Below are 22,808 nucleotides of genomic sequence, written 5' to 3'. Positions count from 1 at the left end.
AGAGGCACCTGGCTGCTCCTGGTTTCTCCAGACTTACTGGAGGAACGAGACAAGATGAATTCAGCACCCACTGTGTGCCCCTTTACATTTCTTATCTCATCATATTGTCTGTCGAGGTCTCCAAAGGCTCTGAGGTGGGCTTGCCTCACCTCCCCACAGCTCCAGCTGCTGGTCCCCCTACCCACCCACCCCCGACCACCATAGTGTGACTCTTGCAGCACCCACCGAGATCTGCCTCTAGGGCAGGGCGGGAGGGTAGCAGTAGGCACACAGTTGCCTGGGAACGGTGAGTTTGATTCTCAGCCTCTGTAGTGCCCAGGTTGGGGACAGTGGGGGAATCAGGGGAAGGTGTGGGGCTGGCAGGTGAATGGCAGGAGGAAGGCAGGAGCAGGGGAAGGGAGCCAGGGGAAGGCAGGCAGCTGTACACCAGCCTCGCCCCACACATACCCCGTACGCACTCAGAGACTGTGCTGCTGCGCAGAACATCGACCCACGGCGCCACACTCCCCTGGGCCCCAGTTTCTGGAAGGAGGCACTGCAGGGATGATCGATCGACTGTCTCCCAGCCTCCCCTTTCCACTGCCTGGAGGCTGCCGCCTCCATGCAGCTCCCCAGCCAGCCAGTGCCACAGCCTGGGTGAGATGGCCTGGGGACAATGAGCTTGGGGGAACCTGGGGACAATGAGCCCTCTGCAAGCCAGCATTCTCCTCACTCCTTAAGAACCTGGCCCAGGTAGATGGATGGTACAAGAGCCAAAATGGTGGCTCCTGTTCATGCATGCGCGTGAGTACTTGTGCATGTGTGTGTGTGGGTGTGCACAGGTGAGTCAGTAGAGCAGGAGTTGTGAATGCAAGATGTGAGCCATAAGGACCTGGGTTCAAATCCCAGCTCTTCCACTTCCTGGATATGGAGCCTATGCAAGTCACTTAACCTCTCTGAGCCTGAGTTTCTGTATTGGTACAGTGGAGTGATGAATGGGATGACACATAGGGCTCTGCAACACTTGCCATACAATATTCTTTTGATACACAAGAGCTTTTATTAGTGTTACTGTGAGTGTGTGTGCCCGTGTGTGCATGTGCAGGTGCCCTAGGGAGATCCAGGAGGGATTTCTGATACTCCAGCAAGGGAGTGCAGGCTACTCCCCAACCCTCGGGCCCCCCAGAGTGGGGGCTGCAGCCAAACTCTCAGCTCAGCCTCAGAGGAAGACCTGCTGTGCCCCCCTTCTCCCCATTTCTCCCCAGACAAAACCACCTGTGCTGGGCAAGGCTGCGTGGGGAGATGGATGGCTTGGCGGCCACCAGGCAGGACTGGTGATTAGGAGGCTATCGGCCTAGCATCCGGAGAGGAATGGGAGGGAGGTTGAGCTGCGGAGCCATCCATCAAGGCTGGCAGGCCCAACCATGCTGCACAGCGGGGTGGGAGAGGTGAGGGGAGAGCCGCGAGGTGGGGCCATGTAGACAAGCCGAGGGCCAGACAGCCAGGCCCAGCCCAGCCACTGACCTGTTGTAACCCTGAATGAGTCGCTGTTACCTCAGGACCTCAGTTTCTTCATCAGGACAATGGGGCTAAAGGTTTCTTCTGCCTGGATAAGTTCCAGCACAGCAGGCCCAATATCAGGCCCCAGGGCCAGAAGGAGCTCTGAGGAGAATGTGAGGGGCTCAGGGGGGCCCATGCCTCCTATAGGTGCCTAACTCAGCCAAAGCCTCCTGAGAGGGGGAGGAAGAGGATGGAGCACAGAGTCTGGGCTGCGTCTCCAAAATCCCAAGTTTGAATCCACCTCTGACCTTAATGCCTTGCTGGCCCTGGCCAAGCCCCTGACTTCCCAGATCCTTCCCTGGATGCTCACCTCCACCCCACCCCCGCCCCCAAACTGGCCAGTCTGCCAGACACGGGCAGAAAGGATTATCGGCACAGCCCTTGCTGATGCAAATTTCATTCAAACTGAGGGCAAACTCACCCATGGGCTCTCCTTACCTTTCTCAGAGGTAGTGACTACTTGGGAAAATGCTGGTCAGCAAGTCTGGGGCAAGAGGTCCCAGCTAGAGTCCAGCAGGACCCAGGCAGAGCCTGTAGTCTCAGTCTGTCTCTAGTGATTTAAGCTTGAGCAAGTCACTTTCCCACCCTGGGCCTGTTTCCCCATCTCTAAAATGAACCTTCCCATTTAAAAATCAAAGAAGCAACAACAAAAATCTTCAGGGCTCCTCTTCCCCCAGGGACAAACTGCAAACTCCTCACTGCATCCACTCCCTCCCAGTCCTTCTCGTGCCTCGATTCCTCCCACGTTCTCCACTCCCCATCTCACACTTAGGCCACTCTGAACATCTGTCACTCCCCCATCCCACGCTGCTTCATCTCTGACCTTGCCTCTCCACTGAAAACCTCCTCCCCACTCATCAGGGTCAGCAGCCACTTGCACAGCCCCCTGGCCCAGCTGTGGCAGGCCCTCTCGCCAAGCCATCAGTGGTCCCCACATAGCTTCCCTGAGGCCTAGACTAGAAGGTGGCTGTCCCCCACCTCACTCAGCTCCCTGGGGTGAGGGCTGAGCCTGGCTTTATTCCCAGAGGAGGGGAAAAGGGTTGGCAGCCTAGGGCCTCAAACAGGAACAAGGCTCAGAGGAAGTGGGAGGAGGGGAAAGAGGAGGGATGGAGGAATGAAAAGAAGGGGAGAAGGAAGGAAACAACTGTCCCCAAGGTCCCTCTGGATGGAACAATCTGAATGAACTCCAGTCCATGCCAGATGCAGCCCCATGCCCTGTCCCCTGCCCCTCCCACTCCCCCATCTCCCTCAGGCCCCAGCCCCGCTCACACACGCCAGTACAAAGGCCCAGAGCCAAAGGGGTCTCTGGCCTCTGCGGCTGAGCCCTGACTAGAGGCTAAGAGTGCCACGTGGTCGTCATAGCGATGTTGGATGCTGTCATCACTAATTCATCACCTGAACCCTGGGAGGCCTATGAGGTGTGAGGAGAGCTGGTCAGAGCCGATCAGAGCAGTCACTGGGCACGGGCGTCTTGGGGTCTCGGATCTGGGGGAGGAGCAGGGATCTGCTCCATCACCCCAATCCAGCTGTACCCTTCCCTCAGCCTCGCAACGCCCTGGTAAAAGAAACACAGACCTGCCTCTGTCTGTTGTGTGCACCTACTGTGTGTCCAGGTCGGTCCAACTGCAGAGGCGGCCTCAGTGAAGGCCATGATGGGAGCCTCCCACCCGGCCTCTGTGAGCAGCGCAGGGCATGTCCCTCCTGATGTCACAGGAGCTGAGGAGGGGTGGAGGGAAGAAGGAGGGAGTTCATATATTGTGCCTCCTCCTGGCAGGCATGTACCAGGCATCTTTAAAATGTAATTCATTTAATTCTCCCAGAAAACCTGCAGGGTCAGAATCATTACTCCATTTTATGGATGCTGGCTGTCCTCTCCGCCTCAATCCTCCCAGCCAATCCTCTGGGAAGCCTTTCAGGATGCCCCACCCTGACTTATCACTACCTTCTCTGAACTGCCAGAAATGGTGGATGAGGGTTCTGGTCTCCCCCATCAGATTGGGCTGGGGGCTTCTCCTCCTCCCGCCCCAGGTTGTAGAGGAACCAAGGGCAGATCTTCCCACATAGCTACCCTCCTGGCAGCCAGAAGACCACCCTCATCCAAGCAGGCTGGAGTTGTGGTTCTGCTCCCTTCCAGGACATTCCCTGGAAGTCACCTCCTCCTCAGCCTGGAGGATAAATGCCAGACTCTTACCTGTGAGGCACACCTGCAACCTTCCCACCCGCCCCCACACAGACCCTATTTTTTTCACCGTTTTAAATGTTTTTAAGTAGAGATTGGGTATTGCTAAGTTACCCAGGCCGGTCTTGAACTCCTGGCCTCAAGTGATCCTCCCCCCTCAGCTTCCCAAAGTGCTGGGGATTACAGGCATGAGACACCACACCCAGCCCACACTGCCTATTTTCTTCACTCACAACCTCAGGAAAATGAACTTTTTTTTGGAGCAGAAGAATGGGAACAAAATTAACACGCAGTCATACAATAAAGCATTTACTGAACACCTACTTTGTGCAGTCCTATGAATGAAGCTTGGGATACAACAGTGAACAACACAAACCAAACTTAATCCCTGCTTTGTGAGGCTTTTGGTCTAGTAGAGTCAGCACTGAGTCTTCTAAATTTTCTTTTTTTTTTTTTTTTTAGAGAGAGAGATTGAGAGACAGGGTCTCCCTATGTTGCCCAGGCTGGCCTCAAAACTGCTGGGCTGAAGCGCTCTGTCTCAGCTTCCCAAAGTACTGGAATTACAGGTGTGAGCCACTGTGCCCAGCTGAGCACTAACTCTTGCTTTGCACATTTTAGCCCACTCAACTCTTACAATATGCATGCAGGTGGATGCTATTGTGCCCACTTTGTAGTGGAGGAGACGGCAAAACTTGGGGTGATAAAGGAACCTGCCCAAGCCCACATGCTGGCAACCTGCAAAGGCAGGAGTCACACCCAGTTGTGTCTGACTCCCAAGTCTCATTCTTGGTCTGCTGCTGGGTGAGGAGGCAGTCACAGAGCTAATCCCTGCCCTCACAGAGTTTACAATCTAGTGTTGCCGTCCCAGTTCTCCAATAAGCATCACTGGGAAGTGTTCTTGAGTCTGATCCAAATCCCTCCTGCTGCAGCTCTGACTCGGCCTTTCTTCCTTAGGACCTCAGTGGGGCGGAGGATCAGCTTTCATCTCCTTGCAGACACCTGGGGTGCTCCCATAAGTTCCCAGTGTTTTTTCCACCCCCACCTTGCACAGAGGCCTCCCCCACAGGAGAGAGTGAGGTGTGTGCTCTAAAAATACCTTAATCCCTCCCTGCTCGCGCTCTAATTAAGCTGAGTGAGTCACTACTTTAAGTAATTTATTGCTAGTTACATAATTGCTTTAATATTCGGTTCTAGAACTGGGGGACAAAAGTGACCCCCTTCTTTTCAGGGAATTGTTAATCCACAGAGTGGGTTTATGGCCCCTGGTCGGGGGGAGGATGGGGAGAGGAGTGGACCATCTTGGCCAGCCCTTCTACAGTCTGGACAATATATGGCCATTTCCACCAGGACCACAGTGCATACCTGGTCAAAGGAGGGGCAGGTTTAGTGGAAACACCAACTCTCTACCCCGTCACCCACTCTATGGGTTTCTGAAGCCGCCACTTCCAGCCGATCCAGCCCTCACATCCAAGACTTGCCCTCAGGAGACCAAGGCCTGAACATCCCTTCCCCTGCCTGGCTGCACTGCCTCTGCCAGGAACCAAGGCCCAGAGAGGGTCAGCAGTTCCCTGGCAACTTCCAGCAGTCGGAGGCACCCCCACTCCATGTGCCCAGGTTTTCAGTCCAAGGAAAACCCAGTACCTCTCACACTCCTATAAGAAGTCCCCCCTCAAAGGGATTGACTACAAAGGGCACAAGGGAAGTTTGCTGGGATAAAAATATTATTTTCTGAATTGTCATGGTGGTTATGACTGTATATATTTATCAAAACTCATTATACACTTTAAATTGGTGATTTTATCGTATGTAAATTATGCCTCCATAAAACAGATGTAAAAAATTAAAAATAAATTTTGAAAAAGGTAGTCACACCCCCACCTTCTGCGCCCCTACAGCAGTAACAGCTGTGCAGAACTGGCAGCCGTGCAGAAACTAAGGAGGGGCGGGGCAGAGAGCCCACTATGGAGGCACATAGTAGGTGCTCACACAAGAGGTGTTTGTTTCACTAAGTGCCAATTAGCAAGGACCCACTAGGCACCTCCTGAGTGCATTTGCACATCCTTGATCTCATTAGCTCTCTCCCGGCTCTCACACAACCTGGAGAGGGAGCCAGGTACATTACACACTGTGTCTCATTTAATCTTCATGGCAGCCTTAATGAGGTGGGCTCTATTATCCTCTCCTTTCTACAGATGAGGGAACAAAGGTGGCAGAACTTGCACAATCCTGCAGCTAAGAAGTAAAGGAGCAGAGATCTGAACCAAGAGACAGTCCTCAAGGCTTGTGCTCCTAAGCACATCCCTCCACTACCTCCCTTCACAATACTCAGTGGCATGGGTTAGGACCCCAGGCATGAATGACACGCCCACTGACCCCAGGCCTTGAATAATGAGGATTTCACTGGACTTATAATGAGGATTTCACTCAGAAGTAGGGGTAGGGCACAGCCAAGCAGAGAAGGAGAGTGAGTATGTGTGAGCTCCGAGAGGTGGCGAAGGGCAAGGTCAGCTCTGGGAAGGAGGGAACTGGGTCAGGCAGCAAGCCTGGAAGAAACATAAGAGAAATCAGGCAGGGTCTGAGAAAATGAGGCAGAGGGCATTTGGCTGTGTCCTCTCTGTGGGTTTAAATGTCTTCTGAGGTTGGGCGCAGTGGCTCATGCCTGTAATCCCAGCACTTTGGAAGGCCAAGGCAGGAGGATCACCTGAGCTCAGGAGTTCAAGACCAGCCTGGCCAACATGGTGAAACCCCGTCTCTGCTAAAAATACAAAAATTAGCCAGGCATGGTGGTGAGCACCTGTAATCCCAGCTACTCAGGAGGCTCAGGCAGGAGAACTACCTGAACCTGGGAGGTGGAGGTTGCAGTGGGCCACTGTAGTGCCACTGTCCTCCAGCCTGGGTGACAGAGCGAGACTCTGTCTCAAAAAATAAGACATAAATACAGAAATAAATATCTTCTGAGGCCCTGAGTAGCTGGGGCTCCTCACAGCTATTCCTAACTCACTTCCCCCTAAATTTGCCTCTGTCCAGTTTTTTGTTTTTGTTTTTGTTTTTGTTTTTGGCCCTAATCACCCACTCACACCCACAGTCACCACCTCATTGAGCAGAGGCAAAATCCTTCATCCCAAAACTTGACAGAAACTCACTGGAAAACAGTCAGTGATGCCAGTGGCAGGAAGCACTCGAAGGCTGGGGAGTATGGAAAGGCCGCTATCAAGGAGACAGAAGTCTTCCTGGAAGACCTGAAGAATGACAGGAATTAACCAGGTAAAAAGAGGAGGGCACTGGGGAAGGGCATTCCAGGCAAAGGGAACAGCATGTGCGGGTCTCTCAACCCAGAGGTGAGAGACGCCGCACGGACAGGGAAGCACAGGCGGCTCGCTCTGGCTATTCTGGCATCTGTGTATATGCCAAGTGTGAGTGCTTCCCTGGGATGTGCCACACATGTGCTGAATCATACCTGTGTAGCATCTCCAGATGTGTATACCTGTGTCATGTGCATTGTGTTCCCATTTGTTCTGTTTCATTTCTGGGTCACTTTTTGGAATGATCCTGTGTCTGCTTTTCAGCATCTGTTGGTGTCTGTGTGGTGTGTGTACTGTGGGTCTCTCTCTGTGCTATGGTCTGCTTCTTGGTGTGGGGAGTTCTGTGTTACTGAGTTTTTCCTATCTGTGTATTTATATTGGTGTTTAAGTCCCTATGCCTAGATTGTGTCTGGGTTTGGGTGTGTTGTTTGTTTGTGGCCAGGTCCCTTATCTCAGGCAGCTGGGGTCTGGAGGAGAAGCTGGGGCAGGCAGGTGCTGGAGCTGGGATCTAGTGGCACACAATAGCACCTAATGATTGTCAAGCACTTAGAGTGGGGCAGAGAGCTGCAGGGGAGATGCTAATTAGCACTGAAAATGAGTCGGCTGCCCAGGCCCAGAGAGGCTGACACAACACGGATGAGTTGGCTGGGCCAAGGTCCCTCAACTCCCAGCACCATAAGGGGCTGCCCTCACTGACTCGCCTCCCAGGGAGGCTCAAGGCCCAGGCTCTGGACAGCAAGAAGGACTGAGATCCGACTCTAGGAGGAAGGTCTTCAAAGGGAGGTCTTTTATCAGATTTGGCAGTGGAGGGGTCATAGTGTTATCAAGAGATAGGCAGCGGTGACACAGGTTTGCTTTAGGGGCCATTGTCTGAGGGGGTGGCCTATGGGTGCCATGGATGAATGCCCCAGAGAGTGAAAGCCACAGGCAGCATGAGGCAGGGAGGGATGTCCCTAGAGGAGGGTCTGGAGCTGCCACACACCTGCACTGGTGGGCAGACACTGAGGAACTAGGGCCTTAGCTCAGGCAGGTGAGCCGGGAGGTAGCGGCTGTCACTCTTCCTCTGGCCCATTCATGCAACTCACATGTCCCCGGCCAACCCCAATACTGCCTCTCACCTGGGTCTAGTCCCCCTCCTTCACCCATCATTTGGAGCTTCCTAACCCCAAAGCAAACCATGGCCTGACCCTGCTTAAACTTTCCTTTGCTTCACTTTGTGAGCTGGGCCTTCACTCCCTTCCTCTCCACCGCCAGGCCCTTCCTCCAGCCCAGGAGCCCTGAACCTGCCATCTTGACTTCTTGCTGCTCACACCTTTGCTCTTGCAGGGCTCTTTGCCTGGAATACCCTTCCTCTCCTCCTCCACCTGGAAAACTCTCATTTGTTCTTTAAGGCTAAGACCCAACATCGCCTCCTCAGGAAGGGTCCTCATCAGCGGTCCCAGCACTCACCCCACAAAATTGACTGCATCTGTGTGTGCCTGTCTCTAACGAAGCTGACAGCAAGGGCTATCAGGTCTATCTCCATGACCAGGGTGACAAGCACAGGCAGAGCACACCAGGGAACCCTCAAGGCCAGTTGGGATGAATGAGCAGGTGGCTTGGTAGGGGGGCTCCAGGGCACACTGTGTTCTGAGAATGACATTCTTCAGCAGCCCCTGCGCTGCCCAGATATGGAGCATGGTGGTCAAGGTAGGAAGCAGCTCTCAGCCGGAGGGTGGATAACGTGCATATGCGTCCACTCAGGAGACCTCAGTGAATGTGACAAAGTGAGTGTTCGGGCCAGGCACGGTGGCTCACACCTGTAATCCCAGCACTTTGGGAGGCCGAGACAGACAGATCACCTGAGAACAGGAGTTCGAGACCAGCCTGGCCAATATGGTGAAACCGCATCTCTCCCAAAAGTACAAAAATTAGCCGGGCATGCTGGCAGGTGCCTGTAATTCCAGCTACTTGGGAGGCTGAGGCAGGAGAATCACTTGAACCCAGGAGATGGAGGTTGCAGTGAGCCGAGATCACACCCCTGCACTCCAGCCTGGGCAACAGAGCAAGACTGTCTCAAAAAAGAAACAAACAAACAAACAAACAAAAAAGTGAGTGTTCAGATCAGAGGCAGGGCCTGGCTTCTGACTCCAATTCTGATACCAACAGGCTGTGTGACCTTGGGCAAGTCCACACCCTCTCTGTTCTTCAGTTTCCCATCATCTATTTGTCCTTCCACCTCCAATCTCTAACCTTTGCTGCCGGGTTGTGTGCCCTGGAGGCCAACTTCTAAGTGGCAGCTTCATCCAGGGCTCCCTTGCCCCCTGGCATCCAGATGAATTCTGCCAATGAGGGTCAGGGTGCTGGCAGGAGAGCAAAGGGTGAGAAGCATGCAGGCTCACTGCGGGTATTCACCCCCTCACCCACCTGCCTCCTTTGACAAGCAGTGGCTGCAGCCACAGCTCCTGCAGGGCAGCCCCATCTCCAGGGCTCTGGCTTATGGAGCTGGGCACTCTCCTTGCCCCCCCTCCACCAACACCCCTGGCCCCTTGAATGCCAGTCCTGAGTACCTTGACATGTCCTGCTAGTTCCCTTAAGCCTTCCCCATCTCCATAATAGTTGCTTCACTAACTGTCTTCAGTTAAACCATTTAAGTGTGTCATCTGTTTCCCCTCTACAAAATAGGGTTAGCCCCTTGAAGGATTATTTAAGGAGGCGATTAAACAAGGTCATTTTTAAAACATAAAGGTCACTCTGTAAACCTTAGTTCTCTCCATCTGGACCCCAGATCCCACCCCACTGAGAGGTTTTGTTTGCTTGTTTGTTTGAGACAGAGTTTTGCTCTTGTTGCCTAGGCTGGAGTGCAAAGGCGTGATCTAGGCTCACTGCAACCTCTGCCTCCTGGTTTCAAGTGATTCTCCTGCCTCAGCCCCCCCAAGTAGCTGGGATTACAGGCATCAACCACCATGCTCAGCTAATTCTGCATTTTTAGTAAAGACAGAGTTTCTCGATGTTGGCCAGGCTGGTCTCGAACTCCCTACCTCAGGTGATCTGCCCCCCTCAGCCTCCCAAAGTACTGGGATTACAGGCGTGAGCCACTACGCCTGGCCCACTGAGAGTTTTAAGATAACTCTCAATTACCTGACCTGGGAAGGAGGTGGTACCCAACTGCTGCTTCTCTCCTCTCCTACCCCAATTCCTGCCCAGACCCCAACCCCAGGAAGCCTCTCCTCTGCCCCAACCAGAGCCCATGTTTGAGCCCCACAACCATGGGGCTCCCACCCTAGAGCCCCGCATGATTCAGGATCTGCCTCCCTGCTCCTTCCTGTGAGTGCTCAACAGCAAAGCCGCCTTGGACTTGCCCAGTCCTCCCCATCCCACCCCTACTCCACCCCGGAGGGTCCTCCCATCCAGCCCCTGCCTCCAGCCCCAAATCTCCAAGAAGACAAATTTCCCTCCAGTTCTCCAGGGAATGGGATCTCCCTGCTTCCAGGTGCGCAGTCTAACCTTGCACCTTCCACTGCCCAGGACGCCGGGAGCACTCTGTGAACTCAATCCTCCCAGGCCCAAGAGAGCTGGGGCACATTCTTCTCTGGCCCCCTGTGGCAGTTACAGTTTGAAGGGACTCAAGATCATCTGCAACTTCCTCGCTAGAGTAGGCACCTCATTTACAACCTTGCTAACCAGGCTGTCCAGCCCCTGCTCATGCCTCCCCACTATGGGCAGGAAACTCATCCCTCTCTCCCAAGCAGTCCCCTAAGGGACTGCCCTGCCACCCTCACATTGAACCCAGCTGGGCCTCCAGGACTGCCCCAAACCCCAGCACTGTCTCAGTAATAAGAGCTCAAAGAGAGACAATAGGGAAAGCCTTGAATGTTACAACGGTAGAAACCTAAAAAACAAACAGAAATGAAACAAAAGCAACTACTGCAAAGAAGAAATTGAGGCTTCCAGAGGAGCCCCCTCCACTGGCCTCACTTCACCACTGGGCTCCTCGCCATGGAGTCTCCATGCTCCATGGAACAGTCGACTTCACACATCCCTAGGAGGAATCTCACAGCGTGCAGAAGCTCTGGTAAAAACTTCAAAGGCAGCCTCTGAGGCCCAGGACGCATGGAAATGGCCAGGTGCAGGAGGTGGCTTCACACCACAGACTTGGCTCTCCTCTGAGCTCCTTGCCTGCTCTAGGGGGTGGAGGGAGGGCAGCCTTCCAGGTCAGACACTCCCCTCTCTGCTCCAAGCCCTATCATCTCATCCTGGGTCCTGCTGGGTGACCTTGGGTTAATCACTGCACCTCTCTGGACTTCAGTAGTTGCATCAGTACAAGAGGACCGTGCTGGGAGTCCCTGAAACTCTCAAAGTGTGACCATTAAGAGTTCCTGGGGAGAGCGGAACCTAGACACTTCCCAGCCATGTTCAGCTGCTCAATCCGATAGACTAGGACCCTGGCTGGCCCAACCTGAGACTGAACACAAAGCCTGACTCTGGCCCAGAGTCCTCTGAAGAAAGCCCAGCCCTTCAAGGATCTCTACCTACAGGAAGATGGGACCCAGGAGAAAAAGTGTTGAGTAGCCAGACATTAGGCATGGCCTTAACGTTTAGCACAGAAAGTGTCTGGGCCTTCACACACACACATTCTCTCATCCCTGTGCTCACATTCAGACACGGGCATCTGTATACACAGGGAACACACATACGGTTTCACTGGAACATATGTATATGGCACTCTACACACATGTACACACACAAGCCACAATCACATGCATATAACTGTTTACCAAAATCAGACATAAAAATGTACAGTCACGGCCAGATGCAGTGGCTCATGCCTGTAATCCCAGTACTTTGGGAGGCCGAGGTGGGTGGATCATTTGACGTCAGGAGTTCGAGACCAGCCTGGCCAACATGGTGAAACTCCATCTCTACTAAAAATACAAAAATTATGCAGGTGTGGTGGTGCATGCCTGTAGTCCCAGCTACTCGGGAGGCTGAGGCAGGAGAATCGCTTGAACCTAGGAGGCGGAGGTTGCGGTGAGCCGAGATTGTGCCACTGCACTCCAGTCTGGGTGAGAGTGTGAGACCCTGTCTCAAAACTAAACTAAAGAAGGACACTCACATGCTCACACATATGAGTATGTTCACACTTTTATACGAACACTGACCCACACATTCTCACCCTCTCAGACCAGCATACACACATGTACAACTGGAAGCTCACATTCAGGTACACATACACACACTGAGACACAGACATGAATAAACCAAACAATATCCCCAACGCCTCAATATCAAGCAAGTCATGACCCAAAAGAAACCCAGACCCCAAATGCAATGTCATTCTAGACGCATTTCCAAATCTTAGCCTGTCACAGAACCATGAGGAGAAAATTTCCTCTGGCTTAACTCAGTATGTCTGTCCCTTCTGATTGGGGTCCAACCTTTCCTCAGCCTTCATTCTTCCCAATGCCATTTCAGCAGGGCCCTCTCATCCTAGGCTCAATGGAGGTGAAGAACAATGGGCTATCCTTCTCTCCGTCCTTCATCTCTGCCACTTGTCCAACACTTCTACTGGCCCTTCAAACATAAGGAAGATTCAGGCTGGAATGGACTGTATGTGATAGCACCCCCTTCTGAGACATGTGAGATTACAGCACAGCTTTATGGTATAAAAGTTATCACTCCTCAGCCTGAGGCAGAGAGGAGTAGGAGAGAAAGAGGAAGATGGGCTGGGTGCAGTGGCTCACACCTGTAATCCCAGCACTTTGGGAGGCCCAGGCGGGAAGATAACTTCAGCTCAGGAATTCGAGGCTGCAGCAAGCTATTATGGCACCACTGTACTCCAGCCAGCAAGACACTGTCTCTACTGAAAAAAAAAAAGAAAAGAAAAAAAAAGGCTGGGAGAAGAAGATGAAGGAGTAGAGGAGGAAGAAACTGAGAAGAAGCATGGAGGAGGGAGAGGAGCAAAGTGCTGGGTGCACCAAGGATGGAATTTAGAAGCCTCAGTCTGACTTTGGTTTCTCCAGTTCAATCCATTCAGCCCAGGCTGCAAGATCAATTCTCTCAAAGCTCAGCTCTAATCAGAGAACCCCTGGGTGGATCCTGGTGGGCCACAACACAAAGTCCAAACTCTCAGCCTGGAATCAGCAGCTCTCTGCTCAGCTGTTCCTCTGCTGAGATGTCTCACATCCAACTTTAACTGTCCACATCTTGCCTGTCTGCCATCTGGAACAGTAATGTATGGAAAGAGCAGGAGCTCTGGAAGCAGACAGACTTGTGCCCCAGGTCTGGTTCCACTGTCACTGGCTGAATACCTGTGGGCAAGCGATTTTCCCTCCTGGATCCTCCATTTCTTCATCCAGAAAACAGCAGTCTCTTGGGTTTGTGGTGAGGATTAAATGAGATCATAGATGTGGAAACAGTGCTCAGGAAGCTGTAAACTTCTGTGTGAACATGTGAGGAGTCGTAATTATGGCTTAATCCTTGTATCCCTGCTCCTACCTGCACCCCCCAAACACATAGCAAGCCAGGGGTTCCCCGAGGGAAGAGGTCGATGCTGCTTCACCTTTGGGCCCCACACAGCCCAGCACTCACCAGAGCCAGCCCTCAGCCAGCCCTGGCAGCGGGGTGTGGATTTGGATCAAAAGAGGCAATACAAACTATGCTTACTGCAATTTAACAACAGACTACAGCTCCCAGAATGGCTCACAGACTGCATGGGCGTGGCCACAGACTTAACCCCTTCTTCACCAAGCCCTTTCTTCCATTGTATTATCTGGGGATTGGTCTCAGACAACCTAATGAGGTAGCCACACTTCTCTGAGATACCTTGGTCCCTCCCACAGAGCTTTGTGCTTCTCACCATAGCCACAACCCCAGCTCTGTTTCAGGCCTCCTAGTCCCTCCCACACGATGACAGCCTGGGGCTCCTAGCTCTGGTCTCTCCCCCTTCAGGCCCCACTAAATCTCTCTGAAAGTGCGGCTAGGCTGATCGTGGGTGGTTCATAATGACAGTAGCTAACCTTTGTGAGCACCTGCTGCATGCCAGGGATTAAGCTCTGCACTTCCGGATTCTTCACAATCATCCTGCCGAAAAAGGATAATTATCTCCAACCCACTATTCATACAAGGTTCAGAGTAGTTAAGTAACTTGCCCAGGACCACACAGCTACAGAGTAACAGTACATTTTTCAGTATGCTGAAATTTGAGCATAAGCCTGTCTGCCACCTTCTCTGCTCTATCTTCAAAGCCTCCTCTGTGCCCAAGGCAACCATCCAAAGAATGAAAGCCCAGAAATCCGGGGTCTACACATCTCAGCAACTACACTGTTGGGAAGTCCTCCTAGATATTTGACTCAAATCTCTTCTGCTACACCAAGCCCCAGTTGCCTCCTGTTTTTCAGCGGGGGTGGGGGGGCAGTGAGAAGGGTGACTTCAGGGACTTCAAGAAGTGGGTCACGTCACTGGGGACCTGGCCTTTCCCAGGGAGCAAGCAGCTGAACAATAGGAGACAAATGCATGAAAACATTCCTGTTACTAAATATATTGACTTCTCGGGAGGATGAGGGTGCTGACAGGGAGCCCATGGCCCCCACCCTGGAGGCCACAATCTTGTGGCTCAGAAAAGCTGGGGCGTTCCAAGGAGCAGACAAGGCTGTTCCAGCTGTCCTGGAGGCTGGGGCCAAGGGGGTGCGAGGCCAGCATAAGAAGGGGTGATGGCTCATTTCTTCCAACCAAAGCTGCCAAGCCCTAGCCAGCTGATTTGCATATTACTTTGCATTTGTTTGCATGCCACTTTCTGGAAGGGGCCCACATTCTTCAGCCACTGCTTCTCTCTCATTTCCAGAGTCTCTTTTGTTCACTGAACACCCCTTTCTCAAGCAAGGCTGGGCCCTTCAGCAGGCCCTGGTCAGGAGAGACCAAGAAGTTGAAAACTTACAATAATACCTACACATCAAGCCTGTTGGAGACATCTTCATGGAAAAAAGTGTTTCCTACAGTCTAGCCTCAATTCCCTACTCCTCTTCTGCTCCACCACTGCCCAGAGCTTCCCCCCAGCCTGGCACTTCTTGCCTAGGCCACTCTGAACTCCTATAGTGCTGAGTAAACAAAATCGTGCTTGCCTCACCTTGAGGCTTTTGCACATGGTGTTCCTTCCTGGTGCTGTCCTTCAATTCAGCCTGAAGTGCCTCTTCCTTGTAAGGCCAGCCCCAGTGGCCCCTCCTCCTAAATATCTTCCTGTGACACTGGCACAGGTAGGAAAGACTGGGAGCTTCCATCCATGTGGTCACTGGCTCTGTCCATCTGCACCCAGGGGTGTCATGTTTGGTAGGGCCAGTGAACGGCTGCTCAATGAATGAATGATGAGGCCCGATCCTCCTCCCCTGTCTCTCTCAGCTCCCCATCCCCAGTTCCCTCTCCCTGGATGACTTTACTCACTCACCTATGGGAGAGTCAGAGGCTGACAGTGCCTCTGCCTCCAATTCCCCCTCTCGTCCTCTGAGACCTTCCCTTTCACATGCACAGCCCACTCTCATGAAGCCAAGAGACTCACAGCCCTTCTGCATTGGTAGGAAGTTCTTCCTGCTGTCTGTCCTCACTCCCTTATTTGGCCATGCCTGCTTCTTTATCATTATTTTTGGAGAGGAGTCAGGGCCTGCACCCATCTCAGTTTTTTTGTTAATAAAGGCTGCCCATTTCTCCCACTCTCTGCCTAGATGTGTTCTTGCCACTCCTGGACCATTGTGCCCCAGCCTGGCCCTACTTCAGGGGACAGTAACACAGGATGGAGAAAGGACATAAGGCCAGGCTGGGTAGCCTGGAGTTGCTGGGCCCTGCAGAGAAGACCCAGGGCAGATATAACTACCACAAGGGAAGGGCTGCCCAGGAAGGAAGAGATGAACATTCCATGTCTAGGGGTATGAAAAATAGCAGGCTGGATAGATCTGCAGGGCAAGCTACAGAAAGTAGTAAAACAACTGCTAGAAAATGACCCAAATGCCCTTACTGTCTCCTCCCACCTGGAGGGTGCATTGAGTCAGGTGCCTAGCCCTGTGCCCTTCCTACCCACCTTCACAAACTGTTCCCTCTGCTCTTCCCTGCCTGTGCAATTCCTACCCATCCACCAAGGTCTGGCTCAAATGTCTCTTCCTCTGAAGCCCAGGCTTGCTGTGGGCCCCCCACCTCCTACACAGCACTGCTCACCCTGTGGGGTTGCAGATTTCCACTTCTTTCTCCTTCATCAGACTGGGCACTCCCTGAGAACAGGGACTCAGTCAGTGTTTGCTCCGTGTCCCCAGTGACAAGTGGGCACCAAGCAGCTACTGAGGAGTTCCTGTTGAGTGGTTGAATGAATAAATGCAGGAATGGAATCATGCTGAGTCGGGAGATTTCACAGGCCCAAGCAGCGAAGCTCGGGGAGCGCAGGCCTGGCCTGACAGCAGCATGACTGAGGGTGAGACTCCCAGTCCATTACGATCTAGGGGTAGAGGACTGCTGGGAGCTTTTCCCACCTCCCACCCCCACCCCCCACTATTTGGCTAGATCCCAGCCAAGCCATCAGCAGTCCCTGGGGACAGGAGGCTGGAGTGGGAAGCAGGAAGAGTGGCAGGAGCTACTTGGTGGGCAAGGGGAATGACTGCGGGGGGGTGGTGGTACAGGGAGCATAAAGACAATTAACCCTCACTGAGCTGACAAAGCTCAGCAACCAAGAGGTTCTGGGCAGGGCGTGAAGGAGAATGATACTGAGGGTCAGGTCTGATGAAGAGGTTGAGCCCCAGCCTTGCAGCCAGAGGACGGTGATGAAGCCATAGTTTCAGTTTCCCTGTCTGGCAAGAGATGGCTCTATGATCTCCAAACCCTCTGCATCCTAGCTAGAAACCCTATAAAGATCTCTCACACTACCTCAGCCCACCCACGCCCAGCTTTCCTGAGCCTTCCAAGAGCCTTTTCCCTCATGAGATCCTGACTTACTGAAGTGTCTGCACCCCCCACCCCAGTCCAAGCCTGAGCCACCTAGACACTCCCTTCCCTATCCTCATCTATCCAGCCTTTCCCAAGTTCTCAAAAAGCCCCAGAACTCACTGACCCCTGTATTGGGTTGGCCTGCACTCTAGCCTCCTGGCCCCACCTCTTTCTCAACCAGACAATGCCACCGAGGTAGGTTTCTTTCTTTTCTTTTCTTTTTTTTCTTTTCTTGAGACAGAGTCTCACTCTGTCACCCCCAGGATAAAGTGCAGTAAGGCAATCTCAGCTCACTGCAACCTCCACCTCCCAAGTTCAAGCGATTCTCGTGCCTCAGCCTTCTAAGTAGCTGGAACTACAGGTGCACGACACCACACCCAGCTAATCTTATTGTATTTCTAGTAGAGACGGGGTTTCACCATGTTGGCCAGGCTCGTCTTGAACTCCTGGCCTCAAGTGATCCACCTGCCTCTGCCTCCCAAAGTGATGGGATTACAGGCATGAGCCATCATGCCTGGCCCATGGCAGGTTTCTAGAACCCAAATCTGATCATGTCTCTCCCCTATATAAAACCTTCCTGGGCTCCCCAGGGCTCTCTGGATAAAGTCTAAGAGCCCTGGATCTCAAAGTTCTACAGAATGTGGCTCCTGCCTACCCCTACTCTATACAGTGTCTTCACTGCTCCAGGACATGCCCAGCCCAGCCCAGGGCCTTTGCTTATGCAGTTCCCACCCCACCCCCACCTGTTAGCATGACGTTGATCTCTACTGCTTAATTATTCTCAAGCTATTTTATGTCTATGAAGCTTAGGAAGCCCCAGAGGGCAGAGTCATTATTGCCTCTTTCTTTTCTGCATCTCTCCCACAGGGTGTAGAATGAACTGTCCTGAGTTCAAAGAGGTGGTCATACATTCAGCCCCTCCCTGCCCTGCTTCAGTGGGCCATAGTGTCCCAGCTGTATCCTCAATTGCCAGGGGGAAGGAAACAGACACCCACACATACTCAGATGAACACACACACATAGACACACACACACACCAGCCACAGAAGCACCAATATACACACTAGCACCATGATCACACACCCACACCAGAATACTTATATGCACACAGCCATATCCACCTCCACACACAGCAATGCTATTATTCACAAACAAATACACACACATGAATGCACATGGAACAGATACAAATGCACACTGATTCACTCTATTTTGCAGACACAACACACATAACATACAAATGCAACCTAATAGACATATCTACATACATATGCAGACCAACCTGCACTCACACTCAGACACGTGCAAATAAACTCTCAGTCACACAGGGATGATCACAAACTCTGACAGGCTGCTTTGCATCCAACCATCAAGGTACCCTAGAGCTCTACAGGCCCTTCTACACCCAACATGTCCCTTACACTCCACATGTGTATACACACACACACACATACACACACACACACACACACACCCTGCCTGCCACCTCAGCAGCCTTTAGTAGAGGGGTATCTCCATGGAGCCCCCCACTTACTTGCACATGCACCCCCCCTGCACGTGGACACACACGAGGCTGGCACCTCATTCTATCTGGCTCCATAGAACCCTATCCTGGGACAGATGCTTTGGGGTAAAGTTTCATAAAGTGGTGTCCCTGAACCCCAATTCCCAATTCCATAGAAGGTGGTTACCTCTGACCCTCTCTTGCTCCAGGGCCACTCTTATTCATATTTGCTCCATCTTTCCCCCTCCCCACTTCCTTCACACACACACAGCCTTGGTGGGCCAAGACACTCTCCCTCTCCAGGGTCCTGAACCAGCCTATTGCAGCCCCGAGAGCTCCTCCCAACTCCTTGGCAGACCTCCCCCTCCCCACATACACTCTCGGCCCTTGTAGAGATGGTTCAGGTTCATTATCAGCCCCTCCTCCAACCAGCAGCCCCTTCCATGGGACCCCAGCCTCATCACCTACTAGATCAACATTAGGCACCCTCATCCTGTTCAGAAGTAACCTGCCCCCACCCCAGGCTGCAGTCTGGCAACGCGGGGAGGAGGGGTGCCCAGGAGCAGGATCGATTCTTCCACGTGGCTCAGCTCCATGCCAAATCCAGCTCCTTGGAGGGACTCCCGGGACCCTGTCTGTGGAACCTCTCACAGCCGCTCACCACCCTAGCCCCTCACTGTACTCACGGCTCAGCCGGTCGCGCTGCCGGGTACTGCTGGCTCCTGCAGAGGATGGAGTGGCCGCATGCCTGCCCCATCACTCCTCATCGTCCGCTTCCCCAGCCAGACTAAGGTGGCACCTCGCCCTGTCCCCGCTGCCTGGAGTTCTGGGCAGGGCACCCCCAGCAGGCACAGGGACCGAGAGCAGTGGGCTGCCCCCCACTCAGCCTGGACTCAACACCCCAATCCAGCTCTGCTGCCCTGCTGCTCCCACCTCTCCCGCTGCCACTGCCTCTGCTGCTCAGCTGGCTCTGGGAGGAGGTTGGAGCAGGTCTGATAATGCAGAAGGGGGAGGGAGGAGGGAGGAGGAACAGAGAGAGGCCCAGACAGAGAGGGAGAGAGGGAGGGGTAGAGAGAGTCTGACTCGGAGAGAGGAAAAAAGACTCACACATAGAGAGACTGAGATAAACACAGACAGGAAGGGGGACAGTAACACATGAAGAGGGAGAGGAGAGAGGGATCAGAGCCTCAGAGAGATCAAGATGGAAGTACAAAGAGATCAGAGAGGCACAGGGAAACACACACACACAGAGGAACAAAGACAGAAAAGGAAAAAAAAATCAGAGGCAGAAATAGAAAGAGCTGGGTAGGGGGAGAGGGGAGTGGCTGACAGAGGAGGAGAGAGGGGAGAGGATGAGGGATTTACAATCCTCATGGGCTACGCTGGGGCTGGGGACTCCAGGGGCAGCAGACCCAGATCCTCTGCTGTCCCACTGCAGAAGCCTTCAGGATGAGGTGACAGGCTTGTGCCCTCCTTGAGTCTGAGAGATCAGGCCTCCATGCACAGCTAGCTGCCCGCTCCTCTGGGCTCCCTCATGTGGTGTGGATCACGTCCTAGGGTGCATCCCGGCCTGGAGCTGGGTCCACGGAAGACTTAGGGGGCTTACTGATGGCCTTTGGACTCAGAGCCTTATCACAGGGCCCACCTCTTGGTGGCTTGACTTAGCGGGGACTTGGAGCTGATGTGTGAGCATGGACTTCTACCAGGATCTGTGGAGACCTAGGCCACAACCTGTCCCACACGGCCTTCCCTGCCCACAGACTATAGGCATGGGGGAAGGCCTGCTGCACCCCCACCCTGCTTCCAAAGAGGACTCCCTAGGATAAAGCTATAACCTAGTGAAATAGAGGCATTTTAGGGCCTAGGACGGATAGGGAGTTGTCACAGCAGAGCTGCTATTGTGTGCAGGAGAAAGAGCTCCACACTTTGAGGCAGGAAATGGGGATTTGGATCCTGGCTTCACCATGAACTTACTTATTCATTGGCCTACCAGTGGTTGAGCCCATGGCTCACACTATCCCTTGTTTCAGAGAAGCACTCAGGCTGGGGAATGGGGAGGGGAGACTTGCAGGCTGTGACAGAAAGAAGCACGGGGTCTGTGTAGCCCAGAGGGACCCCTGACCCAGTTGTGGGGGGGGGGGGTTGGCAAGCATTTCTGGAAGAGAGGGGCCAAGCTGGGTCTTTAAAGGCAGAACGGTATATTCCAGGGTAGAGGAGCTAGAGCAAACTCTCCACAGCAACCGCATCTCTCTGAGCTGTGGGGTGAATACCCCCCACCCACACAACAGGCTTCAAGCAGAGAAGTCCCTGAGGCTGAATAGAAACCTGACCCATGCTGAAGAACACGGGGGTGCACGGTGGAGGGGGCAAGGTCAGAAATGACTGAGCTTGTGTATACGGCCTGCCCAGGCTGGGTGCTGCAGAAAACCATTGTCTTGTGGTCTGGGAAGTGTCAGGAAAGAAAATGTGAGAAGTCTTTGTTTCCCACTGTGGCCCCAGAAGGCATTATAGAAGTTTAGATCTCTGAACTCTGGGCAAACCATTTTCTCAAAGGGAACGAGGCCCAGGCTGGTTGTAAACCAGCTGAGCCAGCCCAGAACTCATGTCGTGCTTCTCTGCCTCACCTATCACTGGGGCCTCGCTGCTCCATTCCTGACAGCTAGGAAGGCATTCTCGGCTCAGGAAGCTGCAGTCCTGGACCATGGCCAGTCCTGGTCCCTCACAGCTCCCCTTCATGTCCTGGAAACCTGCTCAGGGGCTGGAGAAACCTGGCAACAAGAAGCTGAGTCAGAAGAGTTCAAAGGAGGGTGCCTCCTGGGCGTGGGTGGGTGCAGGTGTCAGGAGGTCTCACCTGGCCCTCAGCTTCCTTTCTGCCTTCCCACTCCAGAAACAATGGTGGTGGCCCCATCCTCAGAAATCTCCTGGGAATACACTCAAGCAAGTAGGTGGAAGGGAAGGTCTCCTCCCCATCCCACTGCCACACTAGACTCCACAGTCACCCAGAATTGGAGAGTCTGCAGGAACAAAATGCAAGATTCAGGACTCAGAAGGGCTAATGGGCACTCAGGACTTAGAGCCCAGCAGGTGGAATTCAAATACTAGCTCTGCCACATGCCTGGGCAAGGTATTTCACCTTCCTGAACTTCAATTTAGTTTCTTCATCTGAAATATGGGGTCACAAATTCCAAGCTCAAAAGGTTGTGAGGTTTTGGGAATGTCTGAAAAGCTCCCAGTAAATAGTTGTCCCTCTCCTCCCATCTCCTTCCCTGAAGTCGTCGAATTGATGGAGCCAGGAGAGTAATAGCCCCAAATGCTGGGACAGGACCTCCTGTAGGCCAGTGCCGGGATGGGGGAGGTGCATAAAGGGGAGACAGCTGGAGACAATCCAAGACTGTTCTTCCCTCCTCCACCAACTGTCTGCCTGCAAGACCGCTCCCAGACAGAGCCAAAAGCACGAGTGCTCGGACGCCGCGCCCCCGCCCCCACCGCAGGCCCCGCCCCGGTCACAGGCCGCTCTCCAGGGTGCTGAGCCGTGTTCACAGGCCCGGCCCGCCCCGCCCCGCCGCCCCGCCGCCCCGCCGGGGGTCACGATACACCGTTTTTTGTTAGCTGGGCAACTGGAGGTGGGATAGGAGGAAGGATGCTCCTGGGAGGCAAGGTGGCTGCCCAAAGCGATGGGAGGATGCAGTTCTGGAATCCGGCCTCCGTGCTGCCCCCATAGCGTTGAGAGGACTGCAGGCTCCACAGGCTTCAGCTACCTCTTTATCGAAGAAGGCGGCTTCTTCTCAGCGCCCGCCTCCGCCCCGTCCTGCGCGGCTGTTTCCTTCCCACCTTCCAGACGGCCCCTCCTCTATCTCCCTCACTGGTGCACCCTATCCTCGCCCCCTCAATATGGATGCTCCTCGCAGGACGGCGGTCCTGTCCTCATTCTCCACTCCACTCCCACGGAGCATCCAGCCTTCTCCCAGCATACCAACAACTCCGGGTGTCCCCTGCCGCCCATCCCTCTCCCTGGAGCTCCAGGTGTCCAGGCTGCCTCTTGGACATCTCCTCTGGGAACAACCCGTAGGTCCCTCATATTCAAATATTGAACATCCAATACACCTATTTTCCCTATTAAAGACATCAACAAACTTCTTAGTTTTTTGTTTTTTTTGGGTTTTTGTTTTGTTTTGTTTTTGAGATGGATTCTCACTCTGTCACCCAGGCTGGAGTGCAGTGGCATGATGTGGGCTCACTGCAACCTCTGCCTTCGGGTTCAAGCAATTCTCCTGCCTCAGCCTCCTAAGTAGCTGGGACTACAGGCACCGGCACCACACCCGGCTAATTCTTGTATTTTTAGTAG

The 22,808-nt window shown here is 53.4% G+C and overlaps 1 protein-coding gene across 1 annotated transcript in view; it reads right to left on the bottom strand.

The window, feature by feature from the left end:
- PDE2A (phosphodiesterase 2A, cGMP-stimulated) overlaps positions 1 to 19,907 on the bottom strand; it is a 98,854-nt gene extending 78,947 nt beyond the window's left edge. Inside the window, exons 1-3 of the mRNA XM_011953060.1 lie at positions 19,150 to 19,907; positions 13,254 to 13,283; positions 10,146 to 10,167 (exon numbers count right to left, since the gene is read on the bottom strand). Of these exons, the coding sequence (XP_011808450.1) occupies positions 10,146 to 10,167; positions 13,254 to 13,283; positions 19,150 to 19,220 (123 nt within the window). The 5' untranslated portion in view covers positions 19,221 to 19,907. The remainder of the gene's footprint in view (positions 1 to 10,145; positions 10,168 to 13,253; positions 13,284 to 19,149) is intronic.
- Between the last annotated feature and the right edge of the window lie 2,901 nt (positions 19,908 to 22,808).

Source organism: Colobus angolensis, unplaced genomic scaffold, assembly GCF_000951035.1.
Source record: "Colobus angolensis palliatus isolate OR3802 unplaced genomic scaffold, Cang.pa_1.0 Scaffold355, whole genome shotgun sequence".
In the NCBI taxonomy this organism is placed as follows: Eukaryota; Metazoa; Chordata; class Mammalia; order Primates; family Cercopithecidae; genus Colobus; species Colobus angolensis.
The sequence above is the reverse complement of the archived record's forward strand: the minus strand, read 5'-3'. Positions and strand labels throughout refer to the sequence as shown.